The following is a 23,089-nucleotide window of genomic DNA, read 5'->3' as shown; positions in this document are numbered from 1 at the left end:
GTGGTTAGTCAGGAACCTAAGAGAACACTTTAAATTGCTGTGAGTGAAATGACGAGCATTAATACTAATAGTCTTCCTTGTCACAAATATTTCACTGTTTATTTTCAAATGTGTGGTGTTTCCTGAGGGAGTGGCTAGGCAGGAACCTAAGATACAGCTTTAATTGCTGTGACTGAAATGATTTATCTTGTGCTTTTTCACTAATATTTGGCTTTGTATTTCCAAATATGTAGCAATTTCTGAGTGTATGATTAGATTGGAAACTAAGTGTTCAGCTTTGAATGCTGCGACTAAAATGAGCTGCAATAAAATTTGTATTTTTTCTTCTCACAAATATATGTCTCTTTATTTCTGAATATGTAGCAACTTCCAAATGTGTGGTTAGGCAGGAACCTAAAATGACAGCTTAAATTGCTGCAAGTGAATCGAGAAGAAGTAATACTCATAAATTCTTCTTCGTCACAAAGTTGATAGCCACACATGTGGCCGTCGATATTGTGCGTGACATCAAAATGATGTCACATTTGTTGGAATTATTGTGAAACGAGCATAACCTGTCCAGAGATGATGGAGTGAAATATAAAGATAGAATGAGGAGAAGAGAAATAGAAGTGAAATAAATAGTGTGATTAAGAACTAGGAGGAAAGAGGAAAAAATGGGGAAAACATGTTAATGGAGAATAAATCTAGGAGAGTGGTTGTATGCAAGTATTTGTTGGAGAGGAAGCTTCTGCCTCTGAAATTCAGTGAAATTTTAGTGGGTGAGAATATCTGAATGGCTTGTGTGGTGCTGCAGGCATTCAGGCCACTTGAGTCATTCTATAGAGCACATTCAGAAATTGGGTACAAGGCAGATAGCTTTTTGTATTAGTAGTTGGGTAATTTGTGAAGGGGTTATATAGTAGTTTTGTAGGGGTGGAAAGTAGCTGTAGTACAGTAAAACTTGCTCAAAACAAAATTGCACCGAGCGACGTGGCGTAGTGGTTAGACACTGGACTCGCATTCGGGAGGACGACTGTTCAATCCCGCGTCCGGCCATTCTGATTTAGGTTTTCCGCGATTTCCCTAAATCGCTCCAGGCAAATGCCGGGATGGTTCCTTTGAAAGGGCATGGCCGACTTCCTTCCTCGTCCTTCCCTAATCCGATGAGACCGATGACCTCCCTGTCTGGTCTTCTTCCCCAAAACAACCAACCAACAAAATTGCATGGGACTAAAATAATTTTCCAAATTGGACAAGTTTTCCGATTACAAAAAATTCACCAGGCTACTTAAAATTTGTCAAGTATCATATACAAAATTATAAATTTGTAATTATGCACATATTTACGTACCGTCAATCCTACACAGTAGATGTTCATTTACTGTATATTGTAAAATAGATTATGAGACTGTTACACTAATTGATAAATAATATGGTATGTCCGTATTTTACTCTACTTGTTTATTGTTGTATGTATATACATATTATTTCCATGTATATTTGCTTCACATTTCACATTTTTCGCAACATATCAAGAGGGAAACCTATTTGAATTTCATGTTCAAGATTGTTTTTCCTACACAATTTTTTGCACTATATGATGGTTTCAGCAGATTGAGAAAATTTGTGTGTGTTATAAATTGCATAACATCATTTATTTATGCAGTATCTTCTCAAGGTGTATTAATTTTTTCTAGGGACATTATTTTGCTCTTATTCTTCCTTTGTTGTTTTACTGATCATCTTCTGTGTTGTGAATTTCTATTAAAGCTCTTGCTAAAGTGAAAGTGAAGTGACTTGGCAGAAAGTCATCACTTAGAATGTAGTCATCTGTATTACATTAAATGTTTTGCATTTTAATTAATCAACAATTGCTGCTGCATTTTCTGAAACTTCAGTGGCCACAGAAGCATCTTGTTCTTGACCTCCAAATCCCCTTATGCTGAACCACTGAGTAACAATTTTGGGCTTCATTTCCCTTACTGCCAATCTAATTCAGTTGACTCCATTCAGGGCAGAAACTGACCGTGGAAGAGAAAATACACTTTCAGCTTCTTCAACACCAAGAAAAGAGACTGCATCAATAATCGCTTATAAAGGGACTCAAATGTGTAAATAAACCATGGTCCGTGGGTTTTGAGAGATTGGTTGAACCTGGCGGGAACCAAGCCAATTTCACAGTATTTGATAATATGACTTTTTGGTGGTAGGTTGCATTGTCTAGGAAAAGGAGAACTCGGTAATTTCCTTTTTTCATTTTGGCATTGAAAGAGCCCAGCCATGATTTTGAAACAATGCGGTTTTGCTGCCTTTCCAGTCAGCAGTGGCTTCTCCATTTCACCTAACTCAGCAGACAGTGAGACTTCCCATGGACATTTTTCTTGCAGTGTATTTTTCACCTTGAATTGCCAGAGATTTTGAAGGCATTGCCCTATGAAACAGTCACGTTTTATCGGCACTGAACACTTCTTTCGGGTCATAATTTGCAATTAGGTTGTACTATATTGTCTTCCATTCTGTTGCTACATTTTCATTTTAAAATCTCTTGTTTCCCCGCACACTTCCTTCCACACAATGTTCTTCCTACTTTTAAACTGTCAAACCCCATCCTTTTGATGCCTTAACTCCATACTTCCAAGTTCTTTAGAGACTTTCAGAGCCTCAATCTGCTACATGGGCCCAAGCAAAGGTAAGATTTTTGCTCGTGCACTTATGAACCATTTCCACACTATCTCGTTAATTTCTTCATTTCCCGTCTTCTTCGTTTTTGCCTGTTTGTTTTCATCCGTTAATCCCTTATCTTATCCTTGTTTCTAAAAGTATCATAAATTTGTGTTTTACCACATTTGAAACACAACATTATCTTGGGCATAGGAAGTTTGTCTTTCCCACTCATCCCAACTACCTTAAGCTTTTTGTTAAGTGTTAGCAACACATACTCTTTGTTTGACATCATGTTATTACTTAACTAGTCAACTGAAACTTATAGAAAATAATGCTGGTAGTAGTGCATTTCTTTGGGATGCTTGACCTTACCAGGTAAAACCATTGGTTAATAGACCACCACCTCTTTCACTGCACAGATTGCAGCAGAGTCTTCGTAGGTGTGAAACAATGTTCCATTATGCGCTCGGGAATGCCAATAATAATCGAAAGCAAGACACACCAGAGGACAGAGTGCTCACAAACGAACCATTTCCTTAGATGTACTGACATTGCACATCACTTGTTCATTGTTGTGCAGAGTGGCATGGTCTGATGTCCACACCCGCAGCATCAAGCTGCAAGTAACCTCTTTTCTTGGTTTTGCACCACCTAACAGTGTTGGCAAGGTTGTACATTCATTGTGTGAAAAGCAGTGTCCTTGTAGAATCTTGAATAACTACTGTATTTGTAATACAACAGTACTGTGTAAGCTATTTTTGACATTACACAATGAATTGTTAATGAAGTCTTAAAGTTTGCATGCTGTTTCCGCATTAGGCATGTATAGGTTTATACAAAAATATTAGCATATGAAAGTGTATTGAATGCATCTGGACTGAAATACTTGTATGGTTTGGGCATATTTCCAAATTATACAAATTCAGCTGTGATAAAGTTTTACATTATAAGCATTTTTGTAGCATTAGACTTTTTTGAAATGTTAGTAAGTCCCAGGAATAAATCTCTATTATATAAAAGGCAATATCCCAAGTGACTGACTCACTCGCTGCCTAATCATCGCCCGCCCAAACCACTAAGGATAGAAACCCAGAATTTGCAGATGCTGTTAATCTTGTACTATAGGCATCGTTTAAGAAGGGATTGTTTTGAAATTCCACCCCTAAGCAGCTGAAATGTGGGTGAAAGGTTTTTTGAAAATATGTTGCTATTAATGCAGTTTTGAAGCTAGACCTACAAAAATTGGTATAACTCACAGGGTAAAAGCCTTTTTTGGAAATAAATCATTATTAAAGAACTACTAAAGCATTTTTAAAGTTACATCTGTGGAGATTGATGTTTGACTTCTCGTTTACAAATAAAGAAATATGTGTTTTAGTGTATTTGGAAATGCATCCACTAAGGGAATGAAATAGGGGATGAAGTGTTCTATGAAACTGTTTCATTATGAAAATATTTTTAAAGCTAAATCTATAAAATTTTGAATTTGGCTTCTTGGTTAGAAATAAAAAATACATGTTTCATTGTTTTTGGAAATTCAATCCATATGTGAGGGAAATAGGGGCTGAAAGCTTTTATGGAAATATTTCATTATACAAGCATTTTTAAAGCAAAATCTAGGAATATTTGTAATTGACTTCTTCGTTAGAAATAAAAAATTACACATTTCACTGTTTTTGAAAATTCAGCTCCTAGAGGGATGAAATAGGAGATGAAATGTATGAAAATATTTCATTGTAAAGCATTTTTATAGCTAAATCTTTTAAAATTTGTATTTCGTTTTTCACTTAGATATGGTGTGTTTCTCTGTTTTTGACAGTTCAAACATTAAGGATGGAAATAGGGCAAGAGTGATTCACTGGCTCATAATCGTCCAGCCCAAATCGCTAAGGATAGAAACTTGAAATTTGGAGAGGGTTTTGATGTTATACTGTAGGAATCGTTTAAGAAGGCACTGTTCGAAATTACTCTCTTAAGGGGGTGAAATAGGGGATGAAAGGTGTTTTGAAAATATGCCACAATTAAGACAATTTTGAAGCTAGAACTACGAAAATTGGTGTTTGGTTTCTCTGCCAGAAATAAAATAAATTAAAATTTGTGTTTGGCTTCTCTGTTAAAAATAAAAAAAGATTCGTGTTTCACTGTATTTGGAAATACAAACCCCAAGGGGGGGGGGGTGAATTAGGGGATGGAAAATGTTTAAGGAAGTATTTTGAAGCCAAATGTATGATAATTGTAATTTTTCTTCTTGACTGGGTATAAAGAAATATGTGTTAGGGATAAAAGTTTATATGGAAATATTACTTCAACAGTGCAAAAGGTATTATTAATAAAATCCTTGGGCTCCGGCTACAAGAATAACTTTTTTGCCAGAAGTACAATCAGAAAGGAAGCTACTTTTGTGGCCTTAATTAGTGTGAAAAGTCGAAAGCCGTAATTATGCTGAATAAATGAATGAATAAAAATAAAAAGCTCTTCTGTGTCTATGCATGTGCTCAGTTAGCTTAGTGATGCTGATTCCTGTACACTAAAAAGCTGTACAATGAAAATGTTAATTGGTAAATGACATGTGGTTTCACATGTTATTCTGCTTTTGGTGATGTAAGATTTACCAGTGGATGGGCTGGAGTAAGTCATGGTGGGTGGATACATGGGTCAGCTTTTGTGGTGGGAATGACTGCAAGTACAGAAATCTTGGGGAATGAACAAGGATTTGGGAATGTCATAATTTTTGACGTGTGTCTTGTTAACTTTCCCTGACATATCCTTCTTATCCCCCTGACGAAGGACCTATTAGTTATGGAAGGGAAGTAGTGTGTCCCTTATATGTTAAAATGTGTCTGTTGGAGATACTAGGTATACATTTCACCTCCTGAAGGTAAGGACCGGCAAGAATTGGTATTTCATAATTGATTAGATGCCATATTAGATCAGATGCTTCTAAAGCGTGTGAAAGGTTTTGTTTCATTGATAACACACTGAGAAAGTATATTTTCTGTGTGAAGAATTTGTCTTGCAAGTACTTTTGTGACTATTGAATGAAGTTAACTTCAACTTTGGGCAATAGCATGATCAAGTGTGTATAAAGAGCAGAACATAAGGTCTGAAGTGTGATTCATTTCTGGTACAGTTTTGCAAAGATGTTCTCAACTATAAATTGGCAGACAGGCAAAGAAATACAGTGAATACCTCACAAAAACGTGCTTACAAAATTTTAATGAGATAATAACATTGTACACTCATCATAGTGACACCATTGATGTGAGATTAAATTAATTACAACTTATGAATAGTCATTTATTCCAGATTCGGCTTATTAATGGAACAGAAAAACCTCTTCATACATTGTACAGTAAAAATTGTGATTTGTCATGAACTTTATTGGGATTTGAAAAGTAAGTGGGAAAATACAAAAACTTAGTCATGCTCTATTGCTGCAACATTATTTTTATTTAGTTATGATAATTTTTCTATTGTCATGTACTAATTCCATAATTGTGATAAATTTGATCTATTCTGTATTTATTTATTTACTTTTTTATTTTTGTAGGTATGTTTCTGCTGTTGACAAAGCATTGAAAAACTTTGAATATACTAGTGAGTGGGCAGATCTAATATCTGCTCTTGGGAAGCTGAATAAAGTAAGTTAAATTAATAAAGTAGTTTTTCAGTATAATTGCATAGGCCTTCACAGCCAGAATCAGTTGACACAGAAGTTTTCTAAGTAGATCCAGAAGAAACCCATGGATGAAACATTGGATTCTCCTTATAGTTTTTTTACATTATGATATATTATGATACTTAGAAAACTTTTATGTCAACTAGTTTTTCAGTGATTCCATGGTCAGTTTTGCTGGATGTTTTCCTCTTGATGCAAGGCTACAGGTGTTTTGTGTATGCTACAGTTTTACTCAAGTGACTCTAATACAGGGAATGTGTCCCATGATTAGTTGCATGCCATCTGTTAGAGATATATTTCCTGTTGCAAAAACTTTTCAATTGCATCTACACTTAAGTGCCTGGCAGAGGGTTAATCGAACCATTTTCATACTACTTTTCTACCATTCCACTCTTAAATGGCGTGTGGGAAAAAGGAACACCTAAATCTTTCCATTCGAGCTCTGATTTATCTTATATATATGTATATGTTTTGTCTATTCAGCCTAAACCTCACAATGGCTTGCTGAGACCGTATCAAGTTTTATGTGGCCAAGTAACTGTTGGAGATGGTGAAGGACATGGCCATTATTTTCCTGTATGTTTATCTATCAACCTCTATGGAACTGTCAGAAAACAAGTTTACAAATTTCTACACTAGAAGTAAAAAGAAATTTTCAGGTTTGTTAAAGTGTCAGCTCAAAGAGTTGATATCTTCTTGAACTTGACAGGGTGGGAACACTACTCAACATGCAAGAACAAAATCACAACATTCTGTTTCGCATTGGCGGGGCTGCTCAGTCTGTCATTCTGGGGACACAAGGACTATTTTGGTTTGATTCTAAGAGACAGTCTACCAGCTAACTTTCGTGGTTTTAGAAGATTTACTTCATGCATCTGGATGAATGCAAGTCCTGGGTGACACCTTAAACCAATATATCCACATTTAACCCACATTTGTTCAACTTCAGTTATGTCATACAAACTTAAGAACACATGGAAATAATACAAGGCATCGACTCATATGATCATACCAGATGTATGGCGTGCAGCAAAAATACTTTTACACACCACCGGAAGATGGAAAACGGACATAATGATGAATGTACATAAAGTCTGCACTTGTTATTAACGATAGGACATTCTTCAAAGTCTCATTTTGTGTATACAAACCCTGGATTTTTGCGAACTTGTGAAAAGCTTTTATAGGTTCTCCCAACATTTTGTTGTGTTTTTGCATCATAAATGTCTATAGCATATAGAAATTGCATTAGGTGAACCCATAGACAATAATCTAACAGATTGATGTTGATGTTGCAAGAAGAGATAGACCTGTCCTTCTTTAACTAGCCATCTGTTATTGCATCGTCCAGTGCCTCTCCAGGAAAGTGACTGGAATTTTCTGGTATGCCATCATGAATAAACCAGTGCTTCATCTTATTTTCGTGTGCTTATCTTGCACCAAGTTTGCACCACTGATTTAAATAAAGTTCCTGTGGACAGACCAGCAAGTTATGTATATCTGTGTTGAAGGAATAGCCACATCATGTTGTATGTAGACATGACACCACAGACTTACATATGTAGGAAACACAGGTGGTTAGAGGCAGATCAAAAGTAAGAGTTGACCAACACATTAAGACAATTACAAGCAGCAGCGGATGAAGATAGGACAGATGTGGAGTTGCATACTATGCAGCTGATGAACCTGGAACAAGATGTACTGCATAACACTCGGGTAGTATGAGAGTTAACTGTGGAACTGATACATCATGTAAAGAATACCATGGGAGTAGTAAACAATGACTTAGATAGAATATGAAATCGATAAAACATGATTGAGAAGAGAATGGTTGTAATAAGATTGTTATGCTCAATAGCAGACAGCCTAAGTGTCACAAGAATTGGGGTAGCCGTGTTGCAAGAAGCAGTGCATCACGCAGTACATGGGCAATTAAGTCCCATGTTGGTACCACCGCAACAGTTTTTAGCTGGGTTACTGAAAGTACAACAAAGCGTAGCAACAGAATTATAGCTTCTAGTAGAAGTGATGGAGCGAAGTTTGTCACTATTCTTCCACATGTCAGTGGTTGGAATTACTTGTTGTTGCCAGTCTGCGTTTTATATCCTTTTTACTTCTGTCATCATCAGGTATTATGCTGCCCAAATATCCAAACCTGTCTGCTGTTTTCCGATTCTCATATCACATTCTAATTCTCTTAGAATTACCTGTGTTAATTGGGCTGTATTTGGGTAACCTTGTTTTACTTTTTTGTGTTATTAGCTTATAGCCTCCTTTTTCAGTTAACATTGTCATTTAGTAGCATTGTTTCTGAAATATCACTGTAAGAATGCTGGACTTTTCCATTTATTTCATTCTGGCTCTTTTTTTTTTCAGGTGCTGCTGAATTATATGAAATTTCCAGTTATTCCACGCCGTATAAAAATCAGTAAGCGTCTTGCACAGTGTATGCATCCAGCACTGCCTTCAGGTGTTCATTTAAAAGCTCTTGAGACTTATGATATAATATTCAAATGTATGGGAACAAACCGTTTAAGTCATGAACTATTCATTTATAGTGCTGGTAAGTCTGCAAGTTTTCCTCCAGATTCATCCTGCACTGAATTTGTGATATAACTATTCTGTTTAGATTTTATTATTTTTGGACAAAAGCATGTTGTATGTATTCATAAAATGGTGCACTGACTGTTGTTCCTCTAAGAAAAGAACAATGTTACAGCAGCAAACATAGTACTTAAATCTAGACAGTGTTGATTGTAAAGTTAAAATAGGAATTAACTTTGTTTCTTTGAGTGGTTTCTTGTATTAGTGTCCTCCAAAATTGCCAATCATAACTTATATAATGTGGTGATATTTGTTCCTTTCCCACTAGGCTAGGGAATAAAGCTTGCTGTAAAACATTTCTAGTGACAATAGTTACTGTAATTATCAATTTCTCATCTATAATGTCTGGTTCAAAATTTATTTTGTAATCTTATTTTCCAAATTGTAATTATAAGGACATCCAAATTTTTGAAACTACTATTAGGTTAAATATTATAATGAGCCACAAAAAAATTATATGTATCTACAATTCTAGGCTTGTTTCCACTTCTGGGCCATGCTGCCATGAATGTCCGTCCTTCACTTCTCACTGTATATGAAACACATTTTGTACCTCTGGGAGAGAGACTTAGACCTGGACTTAGTGGTTTCTTGAGTGGTGTTCTACCAGGCTTAGAAGAAGGTTCTGATCATTTTGAAAGGTGAGCTGCCAAGTCAGTTGTGATCAGTGGATGTGGTTTACGGTTGATACTGTTCATGGAAACCGATGACATTTGCAGTGTCTCTATTAAGGTTTATTTATTTTTTTTTATTTAATAAAATTGCAGCCAAATAGCCATATACAGTTACTTTGCTTAATATTTTACATTTACATTTTACATTTTTGCATATTCATTTATCGATTTCACTCTTTTACTGCACAGTTCTATGTGATATCGTTCACAGGCTTCGTTACACAGTTCACATACACATGTTGCGGTTGGGTCATGATAAGTTTTGTTCTTGCAGATTAGATGATGAAAGCCGTGAATAGAAAGTCTAGTTACGACATGTCGCTGTTCGAAGTTTGGTGCTGTCCATGAGCGGTTCGTCATTGCTTCGGTGCCATAAAACTCCGGCCATATTTTTTCTCGTTTGTCCTCCATGATCTTCAGTTGCTTTCTGGAAGCCCTGGTGTGTGGCATCATATATCGAAGTCTGATGTCTTCAATTAGGAATGTCTCTCTTGTTAGCAGGTACACTAGTCTAGATCTTGTTGTCTTTGAGAGACCTAGTGCTCTTTTTAGATAGGTCGATTTTACCTTTTCTAGTGTTTCTAGATTTTTTTCTGTCAGGTGGTCCCATATAACCTCCATCCCATAGGCCAGGATTGGCAAGATTTTTGTGTTGAATAATTTCATGGCTGTTTCTAGACTGAGTAGGCGGACGTTTTTGATGTCCTGTATTGCTATTATTGCTTGGGCTGCACGTTCTGTTGTATGTTTTGTGAAGCATTTGGCTGTTGGTTGCAATGTCACTCCTAGGTATTTAAAGTCTGATGAGATTTTTATTTTTTGTCCTCTGATACTGATTTCCGCATTCTTGGGTGTTTTGCCTCCTTTTCTGAAAATTACCATTTCTGTCTTTGTTATATTTATGTGTAGTTTGTGTTCACTGCACCATCTGTCTATTTTCTCAATGATTCTCTGCAGCTTCTGTATAGCTGTTGAACCTACGGCTATGTCGTCAGCGTATGCATATACATACACATCTTCTTCATTTTCTCCAATTCGGAGTACTTCTTCAGTGGCAAGAAAGTACAGCAAAGGGCTCATTGGGTCACCCTGTAAGACTCCGTTCGATTGCAGAATGGGGTTCGAAAAAGAGAGGTTGTCTGATATTGTAATTAAGTTGTATTCGAGGATTGATTTGATTATTCTTGCCCATACGCTATCTTCTCCCATTGTGTTTTCCAGTTTTCGGACTATGAGCTCTCTTTCCAATAGGTCAAAGGCTTTGGTAAAGTCTATGAACACTGTGTAGAACATTTGTTTCTTTTGTAGTGCATCATCGATGTTGTTTAGAAGAAGCCTGACTGCCGTAAGTGTTGATCTTCCAGATCTGAAACCCATTTGTCGTTCTGGGAGATGACTGTCCACAGAGGCTTGGATTTTTTGTGTTATTATTTTTGAAAACATCTTGAACTGAGTATTTTCCAGGGCTATGCCTCTGTACTTGTTTGGGTCCATTGGGTCTCCTCTACCTTTGTAGAGAACTTTTATTGTCGAGTGTCTCCATTGTGTCGGAATTCTTCCAAGTTCCAGGCATTTGTTAAACAGTTTGGTCCATATGTGTTGGAGGGCCTCTTTTGCATCTTTTATATGTTCATTATATATATTATCAGGTCCTGCTGCTTTCTTATTCTTCAGTGCTTTTATTACTTCTTTACATCATCTTCATTTAGGGGATCCCATGTATTGTCTTTTTCCTTAGTTTGATGTTGTTTCTCTTTCTTTGGGGGTGTTTTGAGTCCTCGTTTGTTCAGTATCTTACTGAAGTGGTCTTCCCATTCCTTCAGGTCTATATTTGGTGTATGAGCCATTTTTCTTGGTCTTGCTGCTATGTATGGGTCTTTCTCTGCTTCATCCACTTCTCTTTTTGCCTCACTTTCTATGTATTCTTTTTTCTTCTCTTCTATTAGTTTTTTGTAGATTCTCCTCTCTTCTGCGTACAGTTTGTATGTTTCCTCGTCATGCTGGTTTCTTAGTCTGTGGAGGATTCTTAGAACAGTGTTCCTTTTGCTGTAGCATTCAGCATCGAACCATCTTTTGGCCATCCTTGTTTTGGGGGTTGTTTGTATCACTGAATTTTTTAGGACGTCTTCTATTTGGTCTGTTGCTTTTTCGAGGTCTCCTTCCTCTATGAAAGTTTCTATTTCTGTTAATTGTTCTTGCTCGTTTGTTAATTTTTCTATATCAATTTTTCTTTGTGTGATTTGGTGGGTCTTTCTTGCTGGCGGTGACGTGACGATATTTATTTTTATCTTCATTGGAATGTGCTTTCGTATAGGAGTAATGGAGTCATGCCACATTGGTTGAATACTTCCTTCTATGTCTCCTCTTGTTAATGCGATATCAATGGTGCTCTTCCCATTGTGGCATATGTATGTAGGTATCTGTCTATCGTTAAGTAGGGTGAAACCATCTTCTTCTAGGGTTTCAACGACTAGTTTTGTTTTATAGTTTTCTGTGTCTATTCTGCAGTTGAGATCGCCTGCAATAATGGTGGGTTTGCTGTCGCATTGTTTGATGAGTGTGACTATTTCGTCAATTATTTCTACAGTATTTGTGTGCGGTTTAAAATAGGCTGCAATTATATTTATGTTTGCCGCTTCTATTAGCATACTATTTTCTTGTTTTATGATTTTTTTGGTGGGCGTCATCCAGGGTTTCAGTAGGATAGATATTCCTCCCATGGGTCGTCCTCTTTCTCCCTTCTTTGCCATTAGGTGATAATTATAGAAATCTTTATGTTGCCAGCTGTCTATCAGGAAGGTTTCTGTTAGAATTGCAAGGTCCGAGTTTTGCAGAATGTCTGTTGGTGCTAGGTTAAGAGCACTTTTTACTCCCTCTGTATTCCACAAGACTGCTTTTATTTCTTGCTCTTCTGGTTTTCTTCTTAGTTTAGTTGAGCTCTGCTGCCTCTTCCATTGATCGTCTTGGGAAACGAAATCGACGTACTTTTATGTTTTCTGGCCAGAATTCTGGTTCTTGTGTGATTTGTAGCTTTTCAAACGGAATGCCTACTTTGAAAGCTTTTTTGTCGCCCAGTGTGCGCAGTTCTTCACATTCTAGTTGTCCCAGTATTCCGTTCTTGTTAAGGTATTTCACTACTGTAGCAGTTGTGGTGGTTCTCTTTAAATTACCGATGTATAGCCACGCTGTCGTTTCTGCTGCTTGCATTTCTTCGTCTTTTTTGATACCCATTATGGTTTTATAATTACTCTTGTTTCTTCTGTACCAGCTCCTCCCTGCCACAGTACTCCAAGTCGGTTCCTCTAGTTTATTAACCTGATTTCGGGTTTTATTATGTTGCTCATGTGCATTGATTTGGACTTGTAACTGATTTTGTTGCTGGAGCAGAGGATTTCTGTATATTGTCGTTCCCTCTGGTTTAACTTTGTTGTTGTATTTAGTTTGTATGTTGTTTCCATCAGTTTTGGTTTTCTCTGCGTCTAGGTGGCTTTCCTTTTCTAGAGTTTTCTTTATTTGCTCTTTTATTAATATCCCTAGTTGGTTTTTTAGGAAATCAGTTATCTCCTCCACTTTATGCCTCAGTTCTCCCATTTCCGTCTTATTTCCGTCTTTTTTTGCTTTTTCCAGAAAGCTACCCACACCGATATCTCCGTTGAAGTTCTTCTCAGATCCCGTAGGTGTCTCTTCCGTCTGTCTCTGTCTGCTATGTGCTGTTTCCTGCGTTTCGCCAATAGATGTCGCTAGGTGACTAGCAGTCCACTGTCCGCTATGTGCTGTTTCCTGTGTTTCGCCAATAGATGTCGCTACGTGCCCAGCAGGCCACTGTACGGTCTGTGCTGTTTCCTGAGTTTCTCCAATAGATGTCGCTAGTTGTCCACCAGTGCAGCTGTCTTCTCCAGCGCTCGTCTCTTGTTGGATGTTCCTAACCTCTCTTGTAGGATTCCTATTCTCCACCTTATTTGCGTTTATTTCGTTTTTCAAAGATTCTAAACATTTTCTTATTTCGCTCACTGCCTCTAGTAAGTTGTTCTTCATTTCCTTCTTCATATATCCTCCTTCTTCTGCCACTTTTCCGATCATCATAAGAGCATTCTCAATACGATACACTGCACTGTCTGCCATCTTTCTCAACTTCTCTATTAAGGTTTACAGACATAGATTGAATAATGCTTCCCCAACAATCGTATGTATTACTTTTAAGGAACTATATGCATTTAATTTTCTGTTAACTGCACAAACATTATATTTATTATATGAAGATGGTATCTGTTCTTTCAGACATGTCCGAAAGAACAGATACCATCTTCATATACAGGGTGACGCACGAAATGTGTTACCAATTGTTTCTTTCACAATTTACGACACACATTAGATATCCCACTGGGATCTCTACAGCAATACCAGTAGAGCTTGGAAAAACAAATGAGTTACGGACTGACGTGTAATTCACGATACTGCCGCTAGGAGACTAGTAAGCAGCAATGGCTGACAATGGAAGACTGACGACACAACAACGATCGGCAGTTGTGTTACTTTTTCATGAAACGAAAAGCTTTGTTGTTACTCAGAGGTGTTTTCGACAACAGTTTAACACACGATGGGCCCTTGCAAGAAGACCATCCACAGGTTGTACGATAAATTTGTACAGGAAGGAACAGTGTTGGAAGCGAAGCGACCTCGGGCTAAGCCTGTTTGTTCGCTAAAGAATATTGAAGCGGTACGAATTACTGTACAGAGAAGTCCCGGGAAATCGTGTAGAAAGGCAGCAGTGCAACTGGTAATATCCAGACGCTCCGTTCAACGCATTCTTAAAAGTGACCTCCATATGTACCCATACAAGATGACCTGTGCACAGAAGCTCACTGAAGAACACAAGCAGCAGAGACTACTGTTTGCTCAGTGGGCAGAGTATAGGGAAAAAACTCTCAACAACGTTTGGTTTTCAGACGAGGCGCATTTTTATTTAGATGGTGTGGTTAACAAACAAAATGTACGCTTTTAGGCCACTGAAAACCCACAAGTGCTTCATGAACGACAACATTATGCTCCGAGGATTACAGCGTGAGCAGCAATTTCCAGTCACGGACTTATTGGACCCTTTTTCTTTGAAGAAACTATGAACAGCGAGCGTTATTTGAGCATACTTCGCAATAGCTTCATTCCACAGCTTCTTGCTACTGCCTTGCCCTTCAACACACAGTGGTTCATGCAAGATGGAGCAAGGCCACATACTGCAAACACTGTGTTGTAGTTTTTACACGAGCAGTTCGACATGTGGCTCATTTCACTCAGGTTTCCTGGCCGCTTCAATGACGGACAAAATTGGCCCCCCAATAGTCCAGACCTCAATCCATGTGACTTTTTTCTTCGGGGGTACCTAAAGGAAAAAAATTTTCCCGAAACGTCCATGTGATTTAATGGAGCTCAGAAGACTTATTCTTCAAGCTTGCAGTGTAATTATGGAAGACATGTGCCGTAGGGTAATCACTAACTTCAGTGTTCATTTAAAGGAAGTTAGGAAACGAAATGGTGGACATAATTGAGCACGTGCTGAGTTAGAACAAATCTGCATGGACGGCTCTTCATTGTAGTATATGTTCCTTTCAGATTGTATTGACAATAAAGTTTATATTCAAAAACAAAATGGTAACACATTTCGTGCGCCACCCTGTAGATAAGGCTTGCCGGCCAATGATCTTCTTGAGTGCGGATGCACTCATATTGCTCAAACTCTTACGGGAATCAGTAGATTGACTGTCGCGAGTAATGAGTATAGTGGGCAGGGGCACTACAAATGTATTGTGTGGACAGTAACCTGGAGATGTGGGTCTCACAAGGAGCTTGCCAGAGATAAGTCCATGCAGTAGCTCTATCCTCTGTGTCTTTGGTGGCTCAGATGGATAGAGCGTCTGCCGTGTAAGTAGGAGATCCCATGTTCCTATCCCGGTTGGGGCACACATTTTCAACTGTTCCCATTGATACTTGTCAATGCTTGTAAGCAGCTAATGGTCTGGATTTCATTGTAATTTCATTATATTTATTATCTGACCACTAATTTCCTTATATAAATGTTGCAGTGTTTTATGCTTTGAATAAATATTTATAAAAAAGTTGTTTCGAAAAGACATATATGATCTAATAAAGATGAGAATGTGGCAGGAGACAGACATGGAAAAAAATTGAACACAAATATTAACTTTCAAACCAAATGTTCATATGTATTATGCAGGAAAAACTAACAAAATGGTGCTACTCAATGATCAAGCATTTTTTATTGGCTTAAGGATGTGACAACAGACCATAGTTACTGGAAAAACAGTAGCTAAATGCTAACATCAAATGAATCATGTTTTGTGGATATGGTTTACACCTGAAACTGTTAAATAATATGATAAGTAAATCACTGAAATTCAGACATCTGTTATTGTGCAGTGGAGAGTAGTGTAATTGTTCTATTCATAAAGTGTCTGTTTCTTTCAGAACTACCTCATTGTTAGAAAAAGTTTGTGATGGAGTAGGTCCAAACCACTTTTATGGATGTCTGTGGGATTGCATAGCAGCAAATAGTGGTATACGCCTCCCTGCTATATCCTATGTTCTGTCACACTTCAACAAGAGGCTTTCTATGGAAGATCAGTTATTCATCATGGGGACCAATGTTGACATTATGGTAATAAGCACTGTTTATACTTCATTTTGGTTTTTATTGTTTGTAATGATGACACAACAAAGTAAGAAAGCATAAATTATGTTCCCATTAAATTTGCTCGTGTCAGACTGCCATTTTGGATAGTGTAATCATGCCACCCCCTGTTTCCTTGTGTGATGTCTGTGTGATAAAGACTGTGTGGCTACTTATTGATCTTTTACCGTATTTACTCGAATCTAAGCCGCACCTGAAAAATGAGACTGGAACTCAAGGAAAAAAAAAAATTCCCGTATCTAAGCCACATCTGAAATTTGAGACTCGAAATTCAAGGGGAGAGATACAGCTACAGTAGTTTGGTTCGAGTCATAAGCTTCGCAGTTAAGCTTTACCAGGTAGCCATTGCTATGCGTCAGGCGCTCTGTCCGTATTTATACGGGTCCCCTTCCTTTTTCACGTGCTTCGTCTGGTTTGAATCGATTGCTTATTTTTCTTTGATCTGATAAGTGCTGTTCTCTTTGTTATAGGTATTTACGTCACTCTAAGCTGAAAATGCATTACTGTACTGTCACGCATTGTTTGTCGTATTCTGATAATGAGTGTTTACGCCCCGTCGCTACTTGCGGCATGGCTTGCCTTTGTGCACGCTACCGCCGTTTACAATTAAAAAAAAGAGAGAGAGAGAGAGGAATCATCTCATTAGCGAAACAATGGCAAGAGGCTGCTATTTGTTGTTACTTACACTGCTGCTTTCTTTGATAATGATCAACAAGAATGAAATAATAGACTGTGTATGATAGATGATGTTCTGAACGAGAGTTTAGCGAAAATTTTTCTCCGTTTGAAAATCTTTGTAGACGCCTCTTTAGTACATTACATTCTGTTCAGAAATTAGAGTCATCTTAGATTTAAAAATCTAGTCAATTGCCGTGCTTCATTTCTGACTATCACTATTAGGCATAAGAATAATACGAATATAAACATGACATGTTATGTATATTCTTCCACGTTTGCTGTTGTCTCACTCTAGTTTCGTAGTTTATTAGGCAAACAGGATTTAAATGAGATAGCATCAAACACGAAAGAATACATGGCAAAATGTTTATATTTGTATTATTCTTATGGTGAAGAGAATACTGCATGTGATTCACAATTCATAAAAGTTCCTATTAGCAAACATCTCTTCTCACAGGTAGGAAGAAATTCAGAACGTAGAGTTGGCCATATTGACAAACATCCCAAACAGTCTTGCCAGTCGGATTTTCATAGTACAACGAAATGCTGCTACATTCGAAGATGAACAATACGGAATTTGTATTTACTTCGTTGGATAATGTCCACCTTTTTTTTTTTAATTTATTTACTGACGCAGTGGTTTTGGCGTCAGTATTTATCTTTGTGCCTGCAAAGCATGCCTGTGTAGCGCTACATACATTCGACGGCAGAAGTTAGTTGTGGCGGCACCTACCAACATTTTTCAGAACTTCCGCTTACTTTGCACTCGATTCTAAGCCGCAGGCGGTTTTTTGGATGACAAAAACCGGAAAAAAAGTGCGGCTTAGATTCGAGTAAATACAGTACTTCTCCTCCTCCTGACAACAATTAGTATCTGAATCACTGCTGTAGTTGATGATAGGGAAAAATTTATACTGCTAATCCATTCTGTTCCTCCTTGTATCCGAACATGATTAATGTGACGGTACTTCATTCCATGACCTACATAGATCATTTCTTAAATATTGTGGTGGACTTTTGCAAGTGAAGTTTCATTCAGTTAGTAAGTTTATTGTTGTGTAAAAAAATTATTATCTAGAAATTTTAAATGTTGTAATTATTCTGTAGAAATAAAACCAAAATGTAGTAAAAGTTGTTCATCCATGTGATCAGTCTCAACTTTTCTTTAAGGTTAGTGCACTGTGTGCATGTATGCAAGACACTAGTGTGCTGGTGCAGCGCAGTGCGCTCGACCTGCTGCTTGTGGGATTTCCTATGCACAATAACCAGTTATTGCGCACTGATGTGGTACGACTTGTAACGGCCTCTCTTACTACCATACTTCGTAGAGATATGTCACTGAACAGGTATGCAGTTTAGAATTGTCACAAGGTGCATAACTTTTTTCTCTTTATATTCTATCCCTGCTGCCTTCAGATGCTATAAATGTAGCTTTGCCTTTCTTCTGTCTATCTGCCAAGATAAGCTATAGCGTCAGTTCTGCCTTGCATGTGCCTACATTTCTCTGGAATCCAAACTGATCTTTTCCAAGGCAGGCTTATAGCATGTGAATAATGCACGCAGGTACTTTGCAAATGTAACATGAAACTGATTGGAAGATGAAGTAAATATTCCTGAATTTCGATCAAGAACAACTGCCAAGATGAGAAACATAGAAACAGATATCCTCGGTGTCACAAAGCAGCTTACATCACTTAATAAAAGTAAGGCTTCCGGTCCAGATTGTATACCAAACAGGTTCCTCTCAGAGTACGCTGACAGAATAGCTCCATATTTAGCAATTATATACAACAGCTCACTCACAGAATGATCCGTACCTAAAGACTGTAAAATTGCTAAAGTCACACCAATACCCAAAAAGGTAAGTAGGAGTAATCCGTTGAATTACAGGTCCATATCACTAATGTCGATTTGCAGTAGGGTTTTGGAACATATACTGTATTCGAACATTGTGAAGTACCTCAAAGAAAATGATTTATTGAAACGCAGTCAGCTCGGATTCAGAAAGTATCGTTCTTGCGAAACACATCTAGCTCTTTATACTCGTGAAGTAATGAGTGCTATCAACAGCGCGTCAAATTGATTCCATATTTTTAGATTTCCAGAAGGCTTTCGACACCGTTCCCCACAAGCGCCTTCTAACCAAACTGCGTGCCTATGGAATACCGCCTCAGTTGTGCAACTGATTTCGTGATTTCCTCTCAGAAAGGTCACAGTTCATAGTAACAGACCTAAAGTCATCAAGTAAAACAGAAATAATATTCGGCATTCCCCAAGGAAGAGTTATAGGCCCTCTATTGTTCCTGATCTATGTTAATGACATAGGAGACAATCTCATTAGCCGTCTTAGATTGTTTGCAGATGGTGCTGTCATTTACCATCTTGTAAAGTCATCAGATTACCAAAATGAATTGCAAAATGATTTAGATAAAATATCTGTATGGTGCGAAAAGTGGTAATTGACCCTGAATAAAGAAAAGTGTGATGTTATTCACATGAGTACTGAAAGAAATCCGCTAAATTTTGGTTACATGATAAGTCACACAAATCTAAAGGCTGTAAATTCAACTAAATACTTAGGGATTACAATTACAAATATCCTGAATTGGAACGTTCATGTAGATGATGATGTGGGTAGAACCAACCAAAGACTACGGTTCATTGGTAGAACACTAAGAAGATGCAACAGGTCTACTAAAGAGACTGCTTACACCACGCTTGTCCGCCCTATTCTGGAGTATTGCGGTGCAGTGTGGGATCCGCATCAGATGGGACTGACAGATGACATCGAAAAAGTACAAAGAAGGGCAGTTCGTTTTGTATTATCGCGAAGTAGGGGAGAGAGTGCCACAGACATGATACGTGAATTGGAGTGGCAATCATTAAAACAAAGGCGTTTTTCCTTGCGACAGGATCTTCTCATGAAATTTCAATCACCGGTTTTCTCCTCCGATTGCAAAAACATTCTGTTGGCACCCACCTACATAGGGAGAAATGATCATCACTGTAAAATAAAAGAAATCAGGGCTCGCACAGGAAAATTTAAGTGCTCGTTTTTCCCGCGCACCATTTGAGAGTGGAACGGTAGTGTGAATAGCAGAGTAATCATGTAGATGTAGATGTAGATGTAGATGTAGATAGGTAATATTGACAACTGTCAGCACCACGCCTTTGTTTTCTTAGTATGGGCCTCCTATGTATTCCTTCCACCTTTAAACAATCCCATCTGTGCTTAGCGTGGACTAATCATCTGAAGTCTTGGTATTTATAAAGCTGAAGCTCTCTTCTCCAAAAATGTCTCTGATTTTCCCATATGTGGCACCTTAATTTCTATAAGTAGTATTTAAGTTTGTAACATTATTTCATGATGTTCTAATTCTTACGTGTCAACAAGAATAAAAACACATGTAGTGGCATAGCTGAAAGCATTTGTTTTTTCTTTTTACAAAATAAAATCAGTATAGATGACTTGTGTTTCATACATTATATGCAAAATATAGTGGTTAATTGCGATTTTTGGTGAACTACTGGTATTATGTCTGTCAAAGTATGCACAAAATAACTTGGCCCATATCTGCACATACTGCATAGTAGAAGAGGGGGCAGTGGCAGTGGTGGGGGTTCTGTTCTGTTTGGCAACGATGTGATTGGCGAGGTGTAGTTTAACAGCTGTTGCCTTTTGCACAAGCAGAACTTCTAAGCTATAGCTAGCATGTTTGCAAATGATCACATTAACTTATTACATCATGAAGGCCAATATGTGACAAGTCGGTAGCCTCTGGCTGGAATACTGAGTAATAAAATCGGTGTATGAACAACTGAGACAGCCACTGTTATTGGATGAAGCTTGCAGTTCAGTAAATGACAGCAAACAAATTTGGCCACCCCTTCAGAACAGAGAGGTGGACTTGCTCCACAATCAGGATGAGAATGTGTTTTTGTGCAGGTCCCAAGGTATTTTACATGAAGTATGCCAGGAAATGTTCAGGAGTGAAGTAAAGTAGCAATGGTGTAACAATAGAAGGACTTTGATGGAATTGTTTATATTATAGTTCCCATGTATAATTAAGAGTTTTGGAATGCATTTTGTATCAGATAAGGAGTAAGTCAGTAATAAGTAAGGTGTTCTGTGTTAATAAATTGTGTTTCAAAATATTAATTGAAATACTGTTTTCAGGCGTTTATTTGCTTGGCTACTAGGATCAGAAGTAAATGTATCTTTACTGAGTTCAGAACATCCTCTTGTTAAGAAATCTCGCAGCATAGAATCTACTTCATCCAATACCTCACCATATTTTGAGATGTATTCCAGAGATCTCTTGATTCAGGTATGTATATAAGATAGGCCTAAATGTGCAATGCTGTATTTTGTAAATTCATTTTATGATATAGAACTGAGCTCCTCATGAATGCTGTGTCATTTTTAGTTAATTTATGGCTCTATAGTGGAAATGTATAAAAGAGCAGGAGCTAACTTAAAATGGTAAATTGACATACAAATCTAATGTTCACCTAAGCTTTGTGTCACTATTTGACATTGATATTGATAGCAGTTGCAATGTTGCCCTTCTTAAATATGTCATTGTAGTAGCCACCAGAAAGATCGCGGGAGGCGCACATTGGCACGGCGCGTCACGGGCGGTAGTTGCCGCAAGTAGAGTCCCATCCACCAGAGGGCATGCGAGAATTCGGACGCGACCTCTGCCGGCGTAAGAACAAGAATAACAACAACAACTCCAGCAGCACGGGCCGTGCCCAGTCAGTCAACATCGGGCATGCCTAGGACACAGTCCCGGTCTACACTAAGTGAAGTGCGACGTAAACGTGAACAGTGTTACTACACAATTGGCGACGAGTAGGGTCGTTCTTTCGCGTGTTGCGTCATTGTTCCGGTTTCGCAGTTTCTCCACGGCATGGAGGATTTGGTGCGAGTTTTGGTTGCGCAGCAGACGGAACTCATGGCCACCGTGAAACAAGTGCTTCCGGCGTTGCTCTCCACGCCGTCTGCTCCGGCGCAGTTCCCTCCTCCCTTTCCCCCGTATGACGAGATGGCAGAGGATTGGGACGCATATGAACATCGCCTTCGGCAGCATTTCCAGGCGTTTCATGTTGCCGAGGCGGAGGTATGTCGTGCTCTCTTCTTGTCTTGGATATCTCCCTCGCTGTATCAAGTTTTGCGGCAGCTAGCGCTGTTGCAGGAACCCTCGTCCTTGTCTTTTGACGCATTGTGTTCGTTGCTGTCTTCATATTATCGCCGCCGCACGCATGTTGTGGCGGCTAGGGTCGAGTTCTATCAATGCAAGAAACAGCCCCATCAGTCTTACCGGGCGTGGGCCGCTACCCTGCACAGTCTTAGTCACAAGTGTCATTTTGTCACGGAGCAGTCGCGAGAGTCGTATGCCCACGTTATGGTACGCGACGTCATTGTTCGTTCGGCCCCTGATAGGGAGGTCCGGCAACGGGCCCTGCAGTTAGAAGACCCTTCCCTCGAGGAAGTCCTGTCCATTGCTCAATCGTATGAAGTCTCTCACGCAGCAGGTCAACAGCTGGAAGCGTGGTGCGACGTCGCGGAGGTTCAGGGCGGCGCGGCCGCGTCCACTGTGTCCGGGGTGGACGACGTGCGAGCGGTACAATCCGGCCGTTACGGCCGCTCCCGCACGGCGCGTAAACAGAATTCCGGCCGCCGGCCCCTGTTGCCGTCCTGTGCGTCGTGCTATATACATCACGATCGGTCAGAGTGCCCCCAGCGTTGGGCCGTTTGTCGCAAATGTAATAAAAAAGGTCACATTGCTAAAGTTTGCCGCTCAGCCTCAAAGGCATCGAAGGAAGCAAGTACAGAGGACATGGACGTTGACATTCAGGAAGTTTCGTCGGGCCAGGCTCCCGACGCATCGGCCCACAAACTCTTTATCGAGGTGTCGGTTCGGTCGCGCCGGTTACAACTGCAAGTAGATACGGGGGCGGCAGTTTCGTTGTTGAATGCACAAACTTATTCCGACCTTGGATCGCCCCCGTTGGCGCCAGTTTACCGGCGTCTACGCGGTTATGGTAAACAGTTCATTCCCCTACTGGGTCAATTCACTACCGACGTGACTTACAAATCAG

General features: G+C 38.8%; 1 protein-coding gene across 1 annotated transcript in view; it reads left to right on the top strand.

Moving 5' to 3' along the window:
* Nucleotides 1-23,089, top strand: part of LOC126199686 (protein dopey-1 homolog) — a 376,916-nt gene that overhangs the window by 32,228 nt on the left and 321,599 nt on the right. The window contains exons 3-8 of the mRNA XM_049936615.1: nt 6,197-6,287; nt 8,702-8,888; nt 9,405-9,570; nt 16,084-16,273; nt 18,155-18,330; nt 21,162-21,312. Coding sequence (XP_049792572.1) covers nt 6,197-6,287; nt 8,702-8,888; nt 9,405-9,570; nt 16,084-16,273; nt 18,155-18,330; nt 21,162-21,312 — 961 coding nt within the window. The remainder of the gene's footprint in view (nt 1-6,196; nt 6,288-8,701; nt 8,889-9,404; nt 9,571-16,083; nt 16,274-18,154; nt 18,331-21,161; nt 21,313-23,089) is intronic.

The sequence above is a fragment of the Schistocerca nitens genome, chromosome 1 (genome assembly GCF_023898315.1).
Source record: "Schistocerca nitens isolate TAMUIC-IGC-003100 chromosome 1, iqSchNite1.1, whole genome shotgun sequence".
NCBI classification, from domain to species: Eukaryota; Metazoa; Arthropoda; class Insecta; order Orthoptera; family Acrididae; genus Schistocerca; species Schistocerca nitens.
This window is presented reverse-complemented; position numbering and strand designations above follow the sequence as displayed.